The sequence below is a fragment of the Hypomesus nipponensis genome, chromosome 2 (assembly GCF_054491055.1).
Source record: "Hypomesus nipponensis isolate SF chromosome 2, ASM5449105v1, whole genome shotgun sequence".
Taxonomy (NCBI): Eukaryota; Metazoa; Chordata; class Actinopteri; order Osmeriformes; family Osmeridae; genus Hypomesus; species Hypomesus nipponensis.
The window spans coordinates 20,782,501-20,802,500 of record NC_140362.1 but is presented as its reverse complement, the minus strand read 5'-3'; the positions used below and the strand labels follow the sequence as shown (position 1 = coordinate 20,802,500).

The 20,000-nt window shown below is 43.9% G+C and overlaps 5 protein-coding genes across 6 annotated transcripts in view; 3 read left to right on the top strand and 2 right to left on the bottom strand.

Annotated features, from left to right (window-relative positions):
• The window catches only part of plekhg6 (pleckstrin homology domain containing, family G (with RhoGef domain) member 6), a 7,852-nt gene extending 6,135 nt beyond the window's left edge, over positions 1 to 1,717 (top strand). For both annotated transcript variants that reach the window (XM_084668773.1, XM_084668772.1), the window contains exons 13-14: positions 1 to 480; positions 1,151 to 1,717. The exon at positions 1 to 480 is cut by the window's left edge and continues 1,091 nt beyond it. In XM_084668773.1, coding sequence (XP_084524899.1) covers positions 1 to 480; positions 1,151 to 1,346 — 676 coding nt within the window. In that variant the 3' untranslated portion in view covers positions 1,347 to 1,717. The remainder of the gene's footprint in view (positions 481 to 1,150) is intronic.
• A 29-nt stretch (positions 1,718 to 1,746) lies between these two features.
• lag3 (lymphocyte activating 3) lies at positions 1,747 to 5,064 on the bottom strand. The gene is made up of 8 exons (XM_084671157.1): positions 4,952 to 5,064; positions 4,710 to 4,830; positions 4,280 to 4,479; positions 3,782 to 4,048; positions 3,265 to 3,576; positions 2,706 to 2,966; positions 2,499 to 2,614; positions 1,747 to 2,088 (listed from the first exon to the last, which is right to left on the bottom strand). The coding sequence occupies exons 1-8, from the start codon at positions 5,010 to 5,012 to the stop codon at positions 1,978 to 1,980; spliced, it is 1,449 nt and encodes a 482-aa protein (XP_084527283.1). The 5' UTR covers positions 5,013 to 5,064; the 3' UTR covers positions 1,747 to 1,977.
• Positions 5,065 to 6,713: 1,649 nt separating this feature from the next.
• Positions 6,714 to 9,521, bottom strand: LOC146301507 (trypsin-2-like). The gene is made up of 6 exons (XM_084668771.1): positions 9,449 to 9,521; positions 8,947 to 9,097; positions 8,257 to 8,507; positions 7,965 to 8,101; positions 7,523 to 7,624; positions 6,714 to 7,412 (listed from the first exon to the last, which is right to left on the bottom strand). Exons 1-6 carry the CDS (start codon positions 9,486 to 9,488, stop codon positions 7,365 to 7,367), a joined length of 729 nt encoding a protein of 242 aa, XP_084524897.1. The 5' UTR covers positions 9,489 to 9,521; the 3' UTR covers positions 6,714 to 7,364.
• A 2,046-nt stretch (positions 9,522 to 11,567) lies between these two features.
• Positions 11,568 to 13,621, top strand: mrpl51 (mitochondrial ribosomal protein L51). Its single transcript, XM_084668769.1, has 4 exons — positions 11,568 to 11,767; positions 12,024 to 12,119; positions 12,294 to 12,401; positions 13,227 to 13,621. Exons 2-4 carry the CDS (start codon positions 12,038 to 12,040, stop codon positions 13,421 to 13,423), a joined length of 387 nt encoding a protein of 128 aa, XP_084524895.1. The 5' UTR covers positions 11,568 to 11,767; positions 12,024 to 12,037; the 3' UTR covers positions 13,424 to 13,621.
• Positions 13,622 to 14,193: 572 nt separating this feature from the next.
• The window catches only part of vamp1b (vesicle associated membrane protein 1b), a 6,350-nt gene continuing 543 nt past the window's right edge, over positions 14,194 to 20,000 (top strand). The window contains exons 1-6 of the mRNA XM_084668770.1: positions 14,194 to 14,378; positions 14,656 to 14,966; positions 16,120 to 16,249; positions 16,676 to 16,834; positions 17,781 to 17,832; positions 18,468 to 20,000. The exon at positions 18,468 to 20,000 is cut by the window's right edge and continues 543 nt beyond it. Coding sequence (XP_084524896.1) covers positions 14,965 to 14,966; positions 16,120 to 16,249; positions 16,676 to 16,834; positions 17,781 to 17,832; positions 18,468 to 18,484 — 360 coding nt within the window. The 5' untranslated portion in view covers positions 14,194 to 14,378; positions 14,656 to 14,964 and the 3' untranslated portion in view covers positions 18,485 to 20,000. The remainder of the gene's footprint in view (positions 14,379 to 14,655; positions 14,967 to 16,119; positions 16,250 to 16,675; positions 16,835 to 17,780; positions 17,833 to 18,467) is intronic.

Genomic DNA, 20,000 nt, shown 5'->3' with positions numbered 1-20,000 from the left:
AGAGAAGGTCTCCCCAGACCCTCAAACCATCTCCGACACTCAGCTGCCCCATGAGAAGCCTGCTACAAAATCCCATAAAATACCCAAGTTGAAGTCCCAGAGGAGCGTGTCGAACCCGGACCTCACCCATCAGGACGAGCAGCTCAGGCCCAGCCGTCTTCACATTCCCCACTCGCCCCCTGGAGGTCCGGACCTGCCCCCACTGCCCTCCCCACTGAAGGGCTTGCTGGAGCGAGCCAAGGGGAGAAACAGGGACCCGGACAGGGGAAAGAAAGAAGTAGAGAGGCACGCATCCACAAGTCGTCTGTCGAACTTGTCTTTTTCTCCCTCCTTCTCCACCACGGCATCGCAGTGCACCAGCGAAGGAGACAGAGAGATGGAGTGGGAGGAGGTGGAGTTGGTCCGGCATCGAGCCCCCACCATCAGCCAGGGGTGGAGGGAAGAAACAGTGGATGGGGATGAAGAGGAGAACAAGAGCTGGTGAGTTTGAGATGTTGATCTTAGTGTAACCGATAAGGATCGATTAAATTCACTCATCGGTATAAGTAAGTAAGTCCTTGTTTTGTTTTTTTTAAGCACTGTAACACAACAAGACTGACCGAGGTGCCGAACAAAAGAAAAAAAAAAAGAAAAAAAAAAGAAAGAAAAAACACCATAAAATACATAGTAGAAAACAAAATACAAACAGTCAATAACAGTCAAATAAGTTACATCACAACTCAAGAAGTAGTGGGAAATGCTAGTTCATATAAGTGTGTATAAGCACAGACCTCCAGCGACAGCGAAAAGCTAGCTTTTCGTTGGCGTAGCGGGTTGTGGTCACGTATAGTACATTAGAATCTTGATTAAATCTGCAGCATGTGTGTTTTCAATTTGGACACACTGTGCAGGAAATGGCAGTCGGAAAGTTTGACTTTGCAGTTCAGCTGTAATCTTTGCTTTATTCAAAACTACTATTGAGATGACTTCTCAAGAGGCTGTGGGTGGATGATGGACAGTGTTCTTGTGCCATGGAACATCTGCAGTTTCGATTTTAACACAATGTCAGTTTCTTACAAATTACTGATAATTGTTGTGGTTTGCATCGTCAAAATTAATTTAAAAAAATGTTCTCCCTCATCAACTTATCTCTCTCTTTTTTTTTCTTCAGTCCCGTCTTTCTTGATGGCGCAAGTGTAGACTGGCCTGGGTGGTGCTTCGATGACGATGATTTCCTGGATTACCTGAGCCCTGACAGTGTTTATAAGGAAGATGAGGGTCTGTTGCAGACCATCACACATACTCTTACTCTACAAGACTCCCAGAGAACGTCAGAGCGGAGGAAAGGAGAGGTTAGCCATGTCTAGATGTTGATCCAGGTTCAGTCAAGCACACAGGCTACGGTGATCAAGCTTATACACCTACAACGTCAGCCATTCAAACTTTTTTATACCATTTTATGTTTGTTTTTTAATTCCAAAGCAACAAGATGAAAATCCTGTAAGGTGGTCTGCAGTTGAGTGGCCGAAATGCAGGCATTTAGTTTGGTAGCAGTGGATTAGGGTCACTGATGAAGATGTGGGTTATTAAGCACCAGAATCTTGATGCGTCGGCCATGGTTAGGTGCGCGCGCTTTTGTTAAATAGTGTAAATTTATATTTGATAAAGGATGGATATATTGAATATATTTTTTCTAAAGATTCAGAATGTACATGTTGCAATAAAGAGATTAAACCAATTTGCTTTGTATATTTTTATTCTCAGGAATGTCTTTGTAAATATAAAATATTGTATATATAATAAGTAGAAATAGGCAACATATTTACACAATTTCAAATAAAGTTCTTACATAAAGTAATACTGCTACAAATGTCTGCACTGAAGGTCTCTGTCATACAAAACCACACACACAATCATGCTCTCCCAAACAGTAGTCAAGCAGATCGAAATATTATATTTCGACCCACGAAAATATAGTATAAAAAAATTACAGACACACTATTTTGAGATTTCATCATCTTTCACTCTACTCCTCTCGCTGTCCTCCCTCTCCTTGGAGTGAGCGTGGACGATGGTCTCCAAAGCTGGGAAGCGTAGAACGTTCCTCTTCTGTGAAGAACCAAACACACAGTATGTCAAATTGTGATTTTAAAAAGATGTAACTTTAGGCTTATACTTATAGGAAAACACACAATTTCAGACTATTTAAAGACACACACGCACACACAGAGAGAGAGAGACAGAGACAGAGAGAGAGAGAGAGAGAGAGACAGACAGACAGACAGACAGACAGACAGACAGACAGACAGACAGACAGACAGACAGAGAGCGAGAGAGAGACAGACAGAGAGACAGACAGACAGACAGACAGAGAGAGAGCGAGAGAGAGAGACAGACAGAGAGAGAGAGAAAGACACAGAGAGAGAGACTGAGAGAGAGAGAGAGAGAGAGAGAGAGAGAGAGAGAGAGAGAGAGAGAGACAGACAGACAGACAGACAGACAGTGTGAGTTACACTCACCCTCTGCTCGTTTTTGCACATCTGGACCACAACCAACAATGCTATTAAGAGGAGTAAGACGAGGCCAACCGCCGGGCCCACCCCACTGGAAGTCTCCTCAACCCCGTTCAAACCACCTGTTAAACACACAACCATGTATTCATGCTCACGTTCAACTGTCATTTCAAAAACAACTAAACCAGCCCAAAAAATAGGTGGTCCACTCACTCATCTGTTGTAAATGGTAAGTCACATTTCCCAGCATCCCTTGCTTCCCATAGAACAGACAAGCCCATTCACCGGCAGTCTTCTCTGTCACAGCGCCGATGTTAAGAACCTTCCCATTGGAAGGGAAGGGAATCGCAGATTGGGTGCCATTGAGGACAGGGGTCAGCTGGACCCAGTTGTAGTCAGTGACTTCGCTGGTGTCGCTAAGGTGACAGGTCAGTGTCACGGGAGTCCTCCTTGAAGTCTGAGTGTTGCGGAGCACTTGAGGGAGGGAAAACACCAAAGAAGGTCTCAGTACTCTGTCTAAATCAGTGGTTTCCAACCCTGGTCCTCAGGGACCCTTGTCCTGCATGTTTTAGATGTTTCCCTGCTCCAACACACCTGATTCAAATGAATGGTAGTTAACAGGCATCTGCAGAGCTGGATAACGACCCCTTCATTTGAATCAGGTGTGCAGGAGCAGGGAAACATCTCAAACATGCAGGACAGGGGGTCCCGAGGACCAGGGTTGGGAACCACTGGTCTAAATCATTCAAAAGGTACCGTTTGCCATGCTCACCTTGTGCTGTGACCAGACGCATCCCTCTGCCCAGCTTCCTGCCCATGACTGACCCCGAGCACCTGTACCCTCCCCCATCCTCGACCCCCACCTCCGCCAGGCTGACCGACCTGTCCCAGGGGGTCTGGGAGGACAGGTTGGCGGAAGGAGGGAGGATGGGAACCACGGCCGACGCAGAGAGGGATCCCTCGCCCGTTCTCCCCCACAGCACGCCGGAGGGAGCGAGTCCGGAGGTGAAAACACAGGGGAGGGTGACGGCAGACCCCACGGCCGCATACACTCTGCTGTCGTCCCTGGGGGGAATGACGATACCTGAGAGTCAGAGAGGGAGAGAGACAGAGACAGAGACAGAGAGAGAGAGAGAGATAGAGAGAGAGAGAGAGAGAGAGAGAGAGAGAGAGAGAGAGAGAGAGAGAGAGAGAGAGAGTCAGTTAGCACTCGTCCGCACTGTAAGGACATGAGCTGTGCTGAAGCCGTGGCGCCGGTGTCACAGAGATCAGCCGCGGCGTCCCCTCACCTTTGACTGTCAGTGCTCGGGTGACCCTCGCCTCGCTCCCCTTCTGATGCACGACGCACGTCCAGTCCCCCGTCATGTTTCCAGAGGCTCTGCCCTTCAAGTAGAAGGAACCGCTGGAGAAGCTTTCCTCGGTGAAGCCGTGGTCGTGGAACAGAAAGGGCTCTCCATTGAGCCTCCAGCTCACCGTGGCCCCCCACGGCCAGGGCTTCACGCCGCACGCGATGGACAGAGTGTCGCCGTCCAACGGGTGCTCTGGCGAGAACGACGCTGTCGAGAGCGGAAAAGACGTCGCGTAAAACTTGTGTCCAGTCCGCAGGACTGAAACGCTAACTAAAAAAAAATAAAACGATGAACGCTGTCATCCTTAGACAGAATTCCATTCAGTCACAAGACGTTTGCTCGGAAACTCTCACACACTTCACACCAAGAGCATGCTATGCCAACTGCAATTTATTCAAACTGATTAATTATTTTTGTATTCTCTCTCTTGTGGCTCACCTTTGATGACCCTGAGAAGAACGCTCTTCATGATGACCTGTTTGCCGTCTTCCACACGGCATCTGTACTCTCCTGCATCCTCTTCCCTCACTTGGTTTATGTACAGGCTGTAGTCTCCAGTATGGGAATGAGAACATCTGACACGTGGGGCAGAACTATCCCAGTACTCCAACCCACTCTTCTGCTTCCTCCAAATGGTGCTGGACGGACGGAGACACAGAGAAGAAAGGATGAAGATCTATCCATGCCTTGTGCCAAAAGGCACATTCACGCATGGTACACTGTAGTGCCTGAATCCATTCAAATGTGTCAGTGATTCACTTTTATGGAGAAGATAGAGAGATGAACATGAACAGAGAGAGAGAAAAAAGAGAGAGAGAGGTAGGTAGGTAGGCAAGAGGAAAATGAGAGAGGGAAAAAATGCTCTTACCCTCCACGGTACCTGGACCAGTTGATGACTGCTGCAGTATTTGGAGGAGGATGACTCACACAGGGTAAGATGGCTTGTGAGCCGACCTCCACAGTGACTTCAGTGGACTCACACCAAACCCCTACAGGAACATCAATACATACCAGGACGGATTCAAATCCAGTTTGCAGAAAATGTTCATGAAACTTTAAATTATATCACTGATCACAAGTGTGGGTAGACACAAATCCAGTTTTTCTTACCTGTCACAAAGAGAGTGATTCCCAAAACACTTAGACATTGCCATACAGCCATTTTACTCATTGTGTGTGTTAAAAAAAAATATATATATATATTATTTGACTAGATATGGTGTATCTCTCAATGAATCTCTTTGTTCTATGATATGCTGATATCTGTTTCCTCTGTTCGTTTTACTCTGATGTCTGGGTTGCAGTATGAGTTTCTGTGAATTGGGACTATATAAGGACCTGTGGGTGGGGGTGGGGGTGGGGAGGGGCGGGGCTACGCCAGCAGGTAGTCCCTCTCAGTCGTGTGACTTAGTCTGGAAGGCAGCCCTCGATTTCTTTCTCACTGACGCAATATGGAAACTGTCAGACACAAACAGGGAGCCCCACTTTGTCCCACGGATTCTCTCTCTCCTTCTCTCTCTGCTTTTCTCTCTTCTCTCTCACAGACCCTTGGTTGTAAAATTACAATGTCATTTTTAACTCTTTTTTATTTTGTTTACTTTTTCAAACCTTTTTTTTTTTTAAGACCGCATTTATCCAATGGCAGTGTGACAATAGGCTTACATACACAATTGACATTGACTATGTAAATGTGGTCTTTCAACAACAACAAAAAAGTGTTTTTTGGAGAGCTAAAAGTGACTTGAACATTTTACAACCCGGTCTTACAGGGTTAAATAACGCTAATGTAAGATAACAAGATGTACATGGTGATGAGTACAAATAGGGGTGTAAAATAGGGTATCCTCGACATGTGGATGCACCTATAGCATAGTTATATTTACAGGAAGCCAGCTTTCGTTTTGATAACTGAGAGAAAACGTGCCAAACCACTGTGTCCTTCCTTCCTCTGTGCCGGTAGAAATGCTGAGAGTCACTGCTAACCTCGCAAGCCTTGTACATGGACAGGGCCCATTCCTGTAACAGGAGTCAGTGAGTGCGATGGGGTGTGATGGAACGTGAGGGTGATGATGATGATTAATGACTAATCATCTCCTTTTACATCTCTGTTTCAACACCACAACTATCTCCACATCTTCTACTATTCTCACAATGCTGGAAAAAAGTTCACAAGAAGATCACAAGTATGGACAGCTGACAGACAGACAGACAGACAGACAGACAGACAGACAGACAGATAGACAGATAGATAGACAGACAGATAGACAGATAGATAGATAAGACAGATAACAGTGGAAAGTGTGTGGGTGGTTGTGTATTTCTTCTGGCAGCCAGCTCTGGTTTCCCACAGTTTGACTCTATACATTCAGGCTAATCTACAAAAAAAGCGAACGACAGTGATAACTGGTTTTGCATCTGGCCCAGATTGACACCACAACACCCACCAACCTGCATGCTCTCTTTTTGCATCTGTGAATCACCTGCTACAATATGAGGTGGTCTTTCCTCCAGCTGGTCTTCAAATTTTGTCACTGTTTTTGAATAAGGGGCGAACAGGGAGCCTTAAATGGAAGACTGAAAAATAACCACTCACATGGAAACAATTGTTCATTCGGGATGCAAAACCAAATTATGTTAATCTTGGTGAACACGGAAAATACGTAAATGCACATTTTCTGTTGAAGCCTTTCAACAGTGACATTCTCAAATGATCTGAGAAGAGTTTTGTAAAAGGATTAACTGTATAGTCACATCTCTTGCCTCTCCCAGCATTAAAATCATACTCATAATTCACCCTGCATTATCTATTCATTACACACTGTACACGACTCTGCAATGTTCAACAGAATATGCTGTTTTGAGACATTTAGAAGAATTGTATTGTATCGTTTTATTGTTTTCAAGAATGCTTCAAATTTAAATGTTCCACAGAGGGCTGCTGACGTCAAATCAAAACTAAAACGTAGACTGTATGAATATCTGCTTGGGTTGTTTCTTCGAAGAAGAAAATATATTCCATCCAGCTGTTTTAGTTACAGTAAGACTGAAACTATACGTGTGTGTGTGTGTGCATAAATGTGTGCATGTGTTTGTGTGTGTGCCTACTTGTGTGTGTGTGTGTGTGTGTGTGTACGTGTGGTTTAAAAATGCAAAGGCTTGTGAAATCGATCCAAGGGTGGCTGTTCATCTGCCATGCATGTGTCATGTGTGTTTATGTTTGTGTGCGACCATGCGTGCATGCGTGCATGTGTGCATGTGACTGGCTGGCTATGTCTCGTGAAAAGGTCAGTCTGTGTGTAAGAGTTAAAAATGTTATCTTAAAACTTAGTTTAATAGATCATCCACTACCATAGAACAGTCACTCTTGCTCAATATTTGTGACAAAATGACGGCAATAGAGATTTTTTTTTCTCACGGAAATACTTTGTCTTCAAGATTTTTAATCTTATTAGGACAAAGAAATGCTAATTGTACAAAAATGTCAGTGTGCAGCTGTGCTGAATGTTTCCTTCCAAAACTGGACTCAGTCACTGGCCATGGTGCTGGAGAGCCAGTCGGTGAACACACACACCTGGTCGGGGAGAAAACAGGCCCAACAGATGGAGCACAGTGGAGAGTTAGACAAGTCATTTGGACTATAACTGAGTCTTCGTCTCTAAAATAGCAGAAGGAAAACCTCACCTTGGCGTAAACACCGGGGTGATCCCTCTCGGCACAGCCATAGCCCCAGGACACGACACCCTGGAGCTCACCGTTGCAGACCACGGGGCCACCGGAGTCACCCTGAGAGAGAGGGAGTAATATGGAGAGAGAGACAGAGAGAGTGGTATGAAGAGAGAGAGAGAGACAGAGAGACAGAGAGACAGAGAGACAGAGAGACAGAGAGACAGAGAGACAGAGAGAGAGAAAACAGAGAGAGAGAGAGAGAGAGAGAGAGAGAGAGAGAGAGAGAGAGAGAGAGAGAGAGAGAGAGAGAGAGAGAGAGAGAGAGAGAGAGAGAGAGAGAGAGAGAGAGAACAGAGAGAGAGAATTGGAGGAATGATAAAGCGAGGTAACAAAGTGTTTGACCTGTCTAAATGATGATAAAGTTGAGGTCATCTCTAAAAGGTAAACGGGTGCCTACCTGGCAGGAGTCCTTGCCTCCCTCCAGGTAGCCAGCACAGAACATGGCGTCGGTGATCATGCCAGGGTAGGAGTTGTCACAGTCCTTGAAGGAAAGGATGGGGATGTCCAGGCACTGCAGCCTATTCTTGTCAGCCGCTGTGAGGAGAGAAAGAGAGAGAGACAACCAAAGAATGACGAGGGAAGGCATAACATTTACTTTTGGCTAGCCAGCCCAGCATGGCATGCATGCTGTTACAATTGTAACAGTCTCCTAGTTTACAGAAGACCTGTTCCCCTGATGCTGTACTCACAGGAGCTCATGGTGTTGCCCCAGCCAGAGACTTTGCACGTGGTGCCAGCGGGGGCACAGCTGGAGGGCAGAGCCACGGGCTGCACGGCAGCGTTGAGGGTGGCGGGCTTGCTCAGCTTGATCAGCATGATGTCATTGTTGAGGTTGTAGGAGCTGTAGTTGGGGTGACGGATGACGCGAGCAGAGCTGATGAACTGCTCGTTACCCTCAGTCAAGCCGATGTGGTGCTCTCCAAGACGGACCTCCACACGGCTGAGAGAGAAAGGGGGAGAGAGAGAGGGGGAGGGGAGAGAGAGAGAGAGAGGGGGAGAGAGGGGGAGGGGGGAGAGGGGGAGGGGAGAAAGAGAGAGGGGAGAGGGAGAGGGAGAGAGAGAGAGAGAGAGAGAGAGAGAGAGAGAGAGAGAGAGAGAGAGAGAGAGAGAGAGAGAGAGAGAGAGAAAGAAAGAAAGAAAGAAAGAAAGAAAGAAAGAAAGAAAGAAAGAAAGAAAGAAAGAAAGAAAGAAAGAAAGAAAGAAAGAAAGAAAGAAAGAGGGGGGAAAGAGAGAAAGAAAGAGACAGAGAGAGAGACACAGAGATAGAGCAAGAGAGATGCAAAAGTCGGCATGATGAGTTTTTTCCAACAGCTCATGACCTCCTTGGAGATATCTGTGAAAAGGCTGTTCTCTGCTTCAAGTCTCAAACTCAAACTTACGACTTGTAACAGTGAGCAGCAGACACAACCCAGTTCTCGTTGACCAGGGAGCCACCGCAGAAGTGGTACCCAGAGTTCAGAGACACCTGATGGGGCTGGGAGTGGGGCTTGCACTCATACCCTCCGACGATCTTGTCCTCCTCCGTGGCAACTGAAACCAAGAGTAAGACATTGTTTATGTCAAGTTAGGATCAGATTCACGACCATCAAACTTCTTGGCCCAGTTTCCCAGACATGGATTAACTAGTACTAGACTAAAAACATTTTCAATTGAGATCTTCATTGAATTATTTTCTTACTTCAGGACTAGGTTCAACTCATGTCTGAGAAACTGGGCCCTTGGTCTAATCGCTGGGTTTAAATGCAATCTGCGGAAGATACAGGGTCTGATTAAAAACCGTCACATTTTTCCCAGTTACCATCACTAAACAGCATGCCAAAGGTGTCTTGAAAAGACACATCATTAGACTGTGCAGAACATCACCAGATGGCCTCTACTCACAAGCTGCTCCGATGAGCAGAATGAAGACCAGAGACCTCATGGTTGCTGTGTGATCCTGTTGATGGGCAGTTCTGACCTGCTTCTGCTGTTAACATCTGCATCCAGGAGTACTGCCCCATTCTTTTGGCAGTCCGATTGGTCAAGCAATAGCCAATCAAAATATGCTAAGGAACTGTACATTATTCAGTAATACCCCTCCATGGGTTTTTAGGTAAACTTTTTAATTGTGACTTATACTTTAAGTCCTGGATTGTCTGATTTTTTATTCAAATCTTGTACATGTAAAAAAAAAAAAGAAACATAACGTATCACTTACTTGATATCGAAATCCCACACAATACAAGAAAATGATGTGCTTGATCAAAGTTCTTTGAACTTGAATTGAATAACAAATAATTAATTCAGACCAAAAGAAAATCAGTTTATTCTGCCTTATTCATATAATGCACCATATAATCTAATATTACTAAAAATGAAAGAAAAAAGAAACCAACATGTTGAGTTAAATTAGGTTTTTATCTTTAGGTCAACACATTGTAGGCACAGCTGTATAATTCACAACCATTATCGATGTTTTCCTGGAAATTCTCTTGAAAAAGCATCTTTCAAGGCCAATCCCGAGGTTTCAATCTAGTTTAAAGGGAGTGTGCAAAGTGATATTCAAACAATCTTAGTGAATTATTAAAAACGTTTTGTTTACAGTTCTTGAAGATAAAATTTGTTTAATTCTCAGAAATTGTATTGGTTTACAGTTAAATGTATCATTAAACATAATTAAATATCTTAAGATGATAATAAGCAAAGTGTTAGATATTTGTAACTTTTTTATGATTGGGCCTATATTCTTTCTTTATTTCCACCCTTAAAACTCTGTAAATGTTTGTGCTACATACACAATGTTTGTGTCAAAATGTTTGTGTTGTAACAAACATGGGTGAAAACGGTTGACTACCTAAAGTTCATATTCATTAATTTTTTCATTATATTTGCTTGGATGTTGACTGATTTAATCAGGGTCTGAATCCTTGCACATTCTCCTAACTACGCCTAGTAGTTGTAGCTTTAGTTGTTGCTTTTAATCATCGTGACAAGTTGTAATCAGTGTGGTCCATCTAGTGGTTGAAGTCAACAACAGAATGCCAAGGGTTGTTTTTTGAAAACATTTGCATAGACTTTACTGTTAATTAGCGCTATGCATTATGGTACTTTTTACTGTATGATATGCAGAACTTCTGTATGTTAAAACTTTATTTGATATCCAGTGTCTGTATTTCTTAATGCAATCATTGCATCTGAATAGTTGCTTGGGTATTCTTTTGAATATACTGTGTATGCATACAGTGCAAATAATGTCAACTCTTGGATATCCCAGCATTAAAATCCTACAAATAATTCACCCTGCATTATCTATTCATTGCTCACAGTGCATTATTCTTCAATATTCAACCGAATTTGCAATTTTGAGACATTTAGAAGACTTATGTCATTTTTTGTTAAGTTTTTAAGAATGCTCAAAATTTAAATGTTCCACACATTGACGTCAAACCAAAACTAAAACGTAGACTGTATACATTTCTCCTTGGGTTGTTTCTTTGAAGAAGAAAATATATTCCATCCAGCTGTTTTAGTTACAGAAAGACTGAAACTGTGTGTGTGTGTGTGTGTGTTTATGCTCAAATGTGTGCATGTGTTTGTGTATGTGCTTATATGCGTCTGTGTGAATGTTTCTGTACAGAAACTTATATTCTTAAATGCTTTGTTTGTCTTATAAATGTTAATCTTAAGGACAATAATGATTATTGTACAAGTTGTTAAGTTGTGCGGCTGTGCTGAATGTTTCTTTACAAAACTGGACTCAGTTACTGACCATAGGTCTTGAGAGCCAGTCGTTAACTGACCATTTTACTGTCATGCCCATCTATGGGTTTTTAGCAAGGCCGGATTATGGACGGGCTCATGTGGCCGTCAGTAGTATGATATATCTGGCGTGCTTTTAATCATCGTGACAAGTTATAATCACTGGGGTCCATCTAGTGGTTGAAGTCAGCAACAACCCGCCAAGGGTTGTTTTTTGAAAAACCATCGGCGCATTTTTACAGACTTTACAGGAAATGAGCGCTATGCATTCTGGGACTGCCTGCAAAATGGAAGCGCCCTTTAGCTCTACATGATATAAGTGGAGGCGTAAAGTTTAACATGAGAGGCATTTGTTTTATATGAACAGTTACAATACTATTAGCAATATGTATGTCTGACTTCATAATTCTGTCAACAAACCGACACTGCGAATACAGCGTTTTATAACGTCCAACACTGCAGGTATGGTATTATCCTCGGTGTTACTAGGTCAAGTTAGCTGACTTGCTAGCTAGATTATATGTCATGTAGCCTAACGCTTATGTTCAATATTGTACTACCTCGCTAGGTCGGCGTCTACGTCAACGTTTTAGTACAAATGGTACAAATAAGATGATCTTGCTTGTGTGAACGAATGGTTGTTAGTAATAATTATCCTAGCAGAAGTTGTAGTGCTCTACTAGCTAATTAAATCGAAATCCCCTTAAATGTGTTGCAGATCCTAGCTCAATCATGTCTTTATTTGGAGGATTTTTTAGAGCTGGATTGTCGATATGCTATTCCACCCTCCAGACAACCAGGCATATATCTACAGGTAAAACATACACGATGGTAGCCACGTTGCTTTCTTTTCCAGCATGTTTTCTTTTTTTTCTTCGATTGTTTGCGGAATACAGTCCATTCTCTGATTCTCTAATTGCTGATAACGAATGCTTCAACTTTGTTATTCAAATACGATTTAATTTACTGTGCTGTGTTTTGTCTGCAGGGGTGTGTCGTCCAATTCGTATGCATGCTATTCCTGAACTGAAAAAGGTGGACAGATGGACGGAGAAGAGGAGTATGTTTGGGGTTTATGACAACATTGGAATTCTAGGTGAGTGACACCCTTTATAGACAAATGCAATTAGCAGTAGTAAACTGTATTAATCCTCAGAGATGGGGACTGTACGGAAGTAGTCTAGAGTATTTTTAAACATGAATATCGGTACTTCTACCTGAGTGAAGGATGTGTGTCATCTCCGCAATGTTGTTACTCTGTCATTTCATTGTTGTTACACTGTTGTTATAAAGTTATTACACTTTTGTTTAACTGTTGAACTTTCGTTCATCAGTATTTGGACAAATGCTACATGTGTCTAATACAATGCTTACATGTGTCTAATACAGTGTTCCCAACAGTGGGAAGGGGGGCGCAAATTATTTTCAAGGAAAAAAAAACATAGTTTGGGTTTCTGTTTGAGCAGGGCCGTACCCACCATTGAGGACCTGTATTTTTTTTCTCGAGGTGTATGTTAAAAGTCATAAAATAATTGCCTGATAATGACTCTTTGGTTCCTCGAAGATAACCGATCTTCTCAAGTGACTGCTTGCTTGAGTTTATCGAATAAATTGGCTGGGGGCGGGCTTTAGTTACAAAAGATTGAGAACCTTGGTTCTAATACACCAAACACTAGTCTAATACACCAAACACTAGTCTAATACATTTACATTTAGTCATTTAGCAGACGCTCTTATCCAGAGCGACTCACAGTAAGTACAGGGACATTCCCCCCGAGGCAAGTAGGGTGAAGTGACTAGTCTAATACACCAACACACCAAACACTAGTCTAATACACCAAACACTAGTATAATACACCAAACACTAGTCTAATATGCCAATACACTGCAGAGCATTGATCTTTGTGCCATGGGTCTTTAGGTGACTTCAAAGCCCATCCCAAGGACCTGATTGTGGCTCCTGTGTGGCTGAAGGGCTTTCGAGGCCATGAGCTCCAACGGCTCACGAGGAAGAAGAAGATGGTGGGAGACAGGATGTTGACACTCGACAGACACAACATGGAGAAGAGAATCCGCTACCTTTACAAACACTTCAACCGTTTTGGCAAACACCGCTAGTCTGAAACACACCATGCAGACGTGGTCGACCAGAAAATTGTCTTTCTGTCCGAATGAGTCATCAGACTGATGATGGTGGAAATCCACAATGTAGTTTTTTGTTATTTATGTAATAATGTGATTGATTTGTAAACAAATGGACTCACAGAAAGACAGATTGATATTGTACTGTCAATAAATTTTGTTTAATTAATAAAAGTGGGCTGCTGTTTTTTCTGCCTTGTGTTAAAGTCATAAGTAGCCAGGTTGGTTTATTCATCTGTGTTTTTGTTTGTAAGGGGTTATGATACAATGCAACTTTTTGAAGCCCCAGGGGGTAATTGCAAACAAAAACTACAGTAAAAACATGCTTATTTAAACAGGTTTAGATTTATCTTTTCTTTTTTCTTATTCCCACCTGGTTATTTATTTTTTTATTTGCGGCGGTTACGTTCTTCTAACGTAAAATGTGGAAATCGAAAATAGGGGGGGGGGGGGGGGGGGGGCAAACTGGGAATTGGTGGGGGCGTTTCAGGAAAAACCCAGAATAAATACAATATTTACACACATACATTTGCTTTACCCACTTGGGGCAAAATAATGTAGATTTAATCAAAACACATAAAGAGGTCCAGAGCGTGATGACGGCAAAGAGTCGAGTCAACATTCTGCACTGAGCAGTGTACCGCAGTGTCGTCCTGCCGCCCTATCCGGCACACAGAAATCTGCAGTACTGCAAAGTGTGGAGAAAGAGAAGTGAGGGAGGGGGGGGGCAAAGAGGTACCGCACCATCACTGTGAGTCCAACTGGAGAAGGGAAGGGTAGCAAGCGACGCATTATTGCAGTATAGGATCATCACATATACACACACGAGCGAAACTACCGCACTAACCCACAAAACGACACACACCGATTGGCTTGTAGACGAAGGCTACTCTCGCTGGGAAAGGGGGGATAGCGGCGGTATTTATGATACGTAAGTTATTATGTATGATGATTAAAATTACTCAGTCGTTTTAAGAAATTTTTAATACTGAGTTGTATTTAGCTTTAATAGGCTACTTGCAACCTTGCTAGTTTTTTTTCTCTTCTAGTTCTTAGCATCTCAACTCAGCATCATTGGAATACCTGGACCAGTATCTTTAATAAAATTACTCCACAAAAAAAAAACGATCAAAAAATAACATTTTCTTTCATGGAGTATAGGATATAACGGATTTATGTTGAAATTAAGAATCTGCATTCACTTTCAGACCCTTTTTTCACCGCTGCCCTGAGTGAATTATTACCCGACGCGTGCCTTGGTATTGCGGTACTTCAGTGATGACTTGCGGTGCAAAAACATCGCTTCAAGATTAGCCTACTGCACCATCCTCTGTTATCAACACGGCACTTCAATCAGTTGGCTACCCGAGATTTGGGACTTCATTGGACGTGAGCCGAAATTTCGTGTCTTTTTCGTGATCTCGCTTTTTCGACTTCAGACCCTTCCCCCCCTCGCCTCTCGTTCACTCCAATTCCCCCCTGTCCTCTTGAGTCAGTTCTAAACAGCTGTACAAGCGATGTGAGTATAAATGCATATTTCTGTTTTTTTGGTCTTTGATTTTGATAATGTTTACCTTAATGTAATAGCTACGACCAATATGTGCATGGATTCAGTTTGTTTCATGTTCCTTTCTAGACTCCCCTCTATTGATTTGTTTGAGCTTGATGGTTTTTGCTGACGTAAGTCATTTCCCCTTCACAGCATCACTGAATAATGTATTCTGGACCTGATGTCTTTGAGTGCATCGAGTGCCTGAAGCCTTTAAAACAGTAGTTTTTTTTAAACGAACAATGTTTAAGAACAGCGTAGCTTACTTACAGAAATGCTGAGTTTGCAGAAAATGGTCTCTTAGACCATTCATGGGGTGGTTCATGGGGGCTCATGGGGGGTTATCAAATATCGGATGAATATCTTATCGACTGAATTGATTTGTTTGAGGGCGTCCTGTCTTAATCTATTACGGTATATAGCCTGCTAGCCTTGTCCAGGCATCTGCAGTGAGCCTGTAATCTTTACAAGTGCGACTGGTGCACTCTCCGTCCAGAATTTAATCAAAACAATTATGGGGTAGTTTTTTTTCGCGGTCTAGGAAATTACGGCTATGGAAGAGCGAGTTGACTCCTTTAACCGTCTGAGTCTGAGCATGGTCCCATAGGAGATGTTTAGGCTTTGCTTTTCTTCTTACAATCATCCGTTTCCCCCACTCCCCCCCCCTCACCCCTTTCTATAAAACCCATTCTCCCCCCCCCCTTATCTTCCCATTCTCCTCTCCTCTATCCAGAAGCCCTCTTGACTTACTTTTGTCATCTTCTCACCCTCCACAACACACATACACTCCCAAAGGCCAATTTTACTCCATATATTTTCTCTAAAATATATAAATATTTTTATTTTCCCCTTTTCTTTATTTGACCCATTGTTTTCCAAACACACATCTCTAAATCCCAAATTTTTCCACCTCTTAATTTCCCTTTAACTCCTCATTACATTTTCTTCTTCCTTCTTCCTTCCTTCTTCCTTAAAAAAATGTTTGTTTTTTCTTCAATTGTTTTGGCCTTATGACTGCACACAAAGCTATTTGAAGTGATTAAGAGTGTTTTTGATGAACATGTCTCGTCTTTTTTCCACACTTCATTTTCGGCTGTCCACTCTGTGTACCCCTGCCTCCCAGGTCTGCCCCAGATGCTGCTGCCCCAGCAGGTGCCCCTGGTGCCCCGGGAGCTGAGGGAGGGGCCCCACCCGGGCCCCCCAACACCTCCAGCAACCGCAGACTTCAGCAATCACAAGCCCAAGTAGAAGAGGTGAGCTTGACAGCCAGGAAAGGGGACGAGGAAAATATGTACGATGTTACAACGCTAGCGCGTATAGAAAGAGTGTCGCGTTCATTCCAGGAGTTACCTCCTGGAGATGTAGGCCTGGGAGAGCGATGGAACTAGTACTGTAGGAAACAGCGCCACCTAGTCACTGCCACACATTTTTGCCCAATCCGGTTTAATCCAAGAGGGCAAATTGAATAAGGGAATAGTCACGAACAATTGCCTCCCAGTTGCAGGGCTATTTTAGATTTGAGTGACTGTAATGTTAAGTGTTTACATTCAGATGCTATATTCTCATGACTAACAATGCCATCCTTCTGTTCTCTTCTGCCTAAACACCATACTCTCCTTGCCCCTCTCTCCTCCTCTCCCTCCTCTCTCCTCCTCTCTCCTCCTCTCTGTCACCTCCAGGTTGTGGACATCATGCGGGTGAACGTGGACAAGGTGTTGGAGAGGGACTCAAAGCTGTCAGAGTTGGATGACAGGGCAGACGCACTCCAGGCCGGTGCCTCTCAGTTTGAGAGTTGTGCAGCGAAGCTTAAGAACAAGTACTGGTGGAAGAACTGCAAGGTAAGCACTGTGTGTTTCATCAGGACCTCCAGTTGCTGGTTCACTGTAGGTACTGCCAATGCTTAGAGACACAGAATTGTAAAAAATAAATAAAAAAATGGGTAGATCCATACAAGGAATGACAGATAAAAAAATAAACGACTTGATGACGAGTAATAGCTTGCATTCTCTCTAAATGACTGATAATCCACCACACACTTGTGTAGTTCACGTTCAATCGAGTGTGAATCGACACCACAACTTTGGTGTTGCGAGAGTACCCTGCTCCAACCAGCCGAGTCGAGAAGGTGATGAGCGCTGAAGCGAGCGTGGAGCGTCTGTCCTGGGAATGCCGCTTTCCTCCTGCGCTCACCAACCCCTTAATGAGCGTCTGTGGATGAGCAGAGTGACGCTTCGGGGAGAGGGGGAGAGGGGGAGAGGGGAGGAGGGGAGGAGGGGAGAGGGGGAGAGGGGGAGAGGGGGGAGGGGAGGAGGGGAGGAGGGGAGGAGGGGAGGAGGGGAGAGGAGAGGAGGGGAGAGGGGGAGAGGGGGAGAGGGGGAGAGGGGGAGAGGGGAGGAGGAGAGGGGGGGAGAGGGGGAGAGGGGAGGAGGAGAGGAGGGGAGAGGGGGAGAGGGGAGGAGGGGAGGAGGAGAGGAGGGGAGAGGGGGAGAGGGGAGGAGGGGAGAGGGGGAGAGGGGAGGAGGGGAGGAGGGGAGGAGGAGAGGAGGGGAGAGGGGGAGAGGGGAGGAGGGGAGGAGGAGAGGAGGGGGTCGGTACAGTGAGCTTCTCACTGCAGAAACGTTCTTACTGAGCCCGCCGAGGCATTGTGTAACTTCAGCACACACACACCAAAATGCCAGTGAGAGTGATGATTCTCCCAGCTCACTCCGTGTTTGTCACTGTCGTGTCACTTTTCTAAAGTGTCATGAAAAGCCTTTAACTCTGCTTTGTTTTGCTTTGTTCTAGATGATGATTATGATGGGCATCATTGGAGTCATTGTGGTTGGAATAATTTTCTGTGAGTACATAAAGTCTCTCGTTTTCAAATATTGCTCACACAGATAAAAACGATTCATTGACATTGACAGTTGTCAAACTGTAGATATTCCTTGCTTTTAGAATTTTTTGTTGTCGCAGTTTTATAACTGTTTACTATACAGCTGTGATTGATTTGATTGGTCAGTTTACGTTTATGGAAGATTGTAATTTGTGGTTCTTAATGAACTGAGATAGTGAAACGACACATTAGCACACATCAGAAGGCATCACTAGTATAATCAGTTGCGTACTGCATGTGCTGTGTCAGAACAGACCCAGGTCTGGATGACCTGCTGCTGCCTCAAATCTCAATTATTCATGGCAGCATATTACAGTAAATTATTTACATAATTCCTCTGTTACCAGCCTTTCGGTTTAAACAGGAACTGAATGAAATAACACGGAAATTGTTTACCAAAGTCTGTCACAAAGTCATGTGTATAAGAAAGCGATTTGCTGACTCAATTACATTTATTCTCCCTCTCCCTCTCCCTCTCCCTCTCCCTCTCTCTCTCCCTCTCCCTCTCCCTCTCCCTCTCCCTCTCCCTCTCCCTCTCCCTCTCCCTCTCCCTCTCCCTCTCCCTCTCCCTCTCCCTCTCCCTCTCCCTCTCTCAGTGTACTTCTTCTATTGAGCTCACCCCATCGTGGCAGAAGGAAACAGACATGAGAATTGGAGTGAAAAAAAAAAAAGACACAACCTCCACTCCTCCCTCTTTCTCCCTCTCCTCCTCCCTCTCTCCCCACGGTCTTCCATTAAATCATCTTGCACTTATACATGACTGTAGTGTTTAGATGCCTGTGCTCTTTGTCCTTCTACCCCTCCCTTTCTTTCGCTCTCTCTTTCGTCCACTGTTTTGGCATGGTGTCTCACCCATTCTCTCCCATCTCTGCTACTCGTACATTATTGAAGTGCGCAGCAAAGAGAGAGAGGACAGGAGAGGGAACAAGAGGGAAGGAGGTAAGTAGGAGAGGAGAAGTCTTTGTAACGCAGAGACAGAGATGACTGGAACGTGGGGAAGAAAGGGGGAGAAGGTGAAAGATAAATGGAGCAAGAGAGGTTAGCCAAAGGAAGATGAAAAAAAAAAATAGGGAGCGTGTGTGCAGGGATACTAAACAGACAGAACAGTTCTTTTTTTAAATCCCAGGCAGACCAATACTATCGTTATACTTTTCTGAGAGGGTCCCACTTGTGTACATTGATACTGACATCTCTAACGAGATCCCTCCCCTCCTACCTCCGACCTATTCTGCTCCTGATCCTCATTACTTACTAATACAAGGTCATGTTAAGATTAAGAATATGATATTTTTGTTGTGTGTGATTGTGTGTACTTGTGATCCAAAGCATTGTAGCCAGTAGCTTTTCCAAGTTTAGCTGATGGGCTTTGGTCATCCTGTCTGTTCCTCTCTAACTCGCTTCATTTTGATATTTCATATCTCTGTTCGTTAGGAATAGCTGTGAAGAGAGAGGCGGAAAAAAAAACGGGGTGTAAAAAAACAGGGAGAGTGAGGATGAGATAAAACCAGACAACAGCTTATTGGTACAAGGTTGAAGCCTTCTGGACTAAACGGAAGCCTGAACTCTAACTAGAAATATTGTTAACAGAGGCCTTTTGCCAGAGTTTATCTTTGACTTTTGACCCCCATCGTCGTGTGCGTAACAGAAAACCAGTTGTAGGATACAAATAGTCTGACATGCGTACAGGCAGAAGGATGCCCATCGAATGGATATGAAATAGACAATCTGTACGTGTGAATGGACTATTCTGTCAGTGCAGAAAGCCCTTGATCTGACTTTGACAGAGACACAGCAGACATGCCCATTATAAACTCACGATGAATTTAAAGAGACACGTTCACTCCCTTCCTAACATGTCCTGTAAGGCCTGGCTTTGGACTGGAATGATCCATGGTCCTGACGTTAGTTCCTGAAACAAGGACATGTATGTAATCCCATCCATGTGCCCTACTACACCACAACCATTTATACAAACCTAAAGAAACACAAACATCATTACCCACAGTACAGTTTTGGCCAAATTTAAGTGTTTATTTCAAACTTGACTTGCATGGCAAACGGTGTCCATAGTTTTGCCTTTTTGTGTGACCTATGTATCTGCCATTTCTGAAACTAACTGCCGATTGTAT

Excerpts from the sequence above, each read along its gene's own strand:
- mrpl51 (XM_084668769.1), top strand. The coding sequence starts at position 12,038 with ATGTCTTTATTTGGAGGATTTTTTAGAGCTGGATTGTCGATATGCTAT. Across the intron at positions 12,120-12,293 it reads AACCAGGCATATATCTACAG|GGGTGTGTCGTCCAATTCGT; the intron begins GTAAAACATACA and ends TTTTGTCTGCAG. Across the intron at positions 12,402-13,226 it reads TGACAACATTGGAATTCTAG|GTGACTTCAAAGCCCATCCC; the intron begins GTGAGTGACACC and ends ATGGGTCTTTAG.
- lag3 (XM_084671157.1), bottom strand. The coding sequence starts at position 5,012 with ATGAGTAAAATGGCTGTATGGCAATGTCTAAGTGTTTTGGGAATCACT. Across the intron at positions 4,049-4,279 it reads TCTTCTCAGGGTCATCAAAG|CGTCGTTCTCGCCAGAGCAC; the intron begins GTGAGCCACAAG and ends CGCTCTCGACAG. Across the intron at positions 2,089-2,498 it reads TGTGCAAAAACGAGCAGAGG|AAGAGGAACGTTCTACGCTT; the intron begins GTGAGTGTAACT and ends GGTTCTTCACAG.
- LOC146301507 (XM_084668771.1), bottom strand. The coding sequence starts at position 9,488 with ATGAGGTCTCTGGTCTTCATTCTGCTCATCGGAGCAGCTT. Across the intron at positions 8,508-8,946 it reads GCTGCTCACTGTTACAAGTC|CCGTGTGGAGGTCCGTCTTG; the intron begins GTAAGTTTGAGT and ends TTTCTCTCTCAG. Across the intron at positions 7,625-7,964 it reads GAGGCAAGGACTCCTGCCAG|GGTGACTCCGGTGGCCCCGT; the intron begins GTAGGCACCCGT and ends CCTCTCTCTCAG.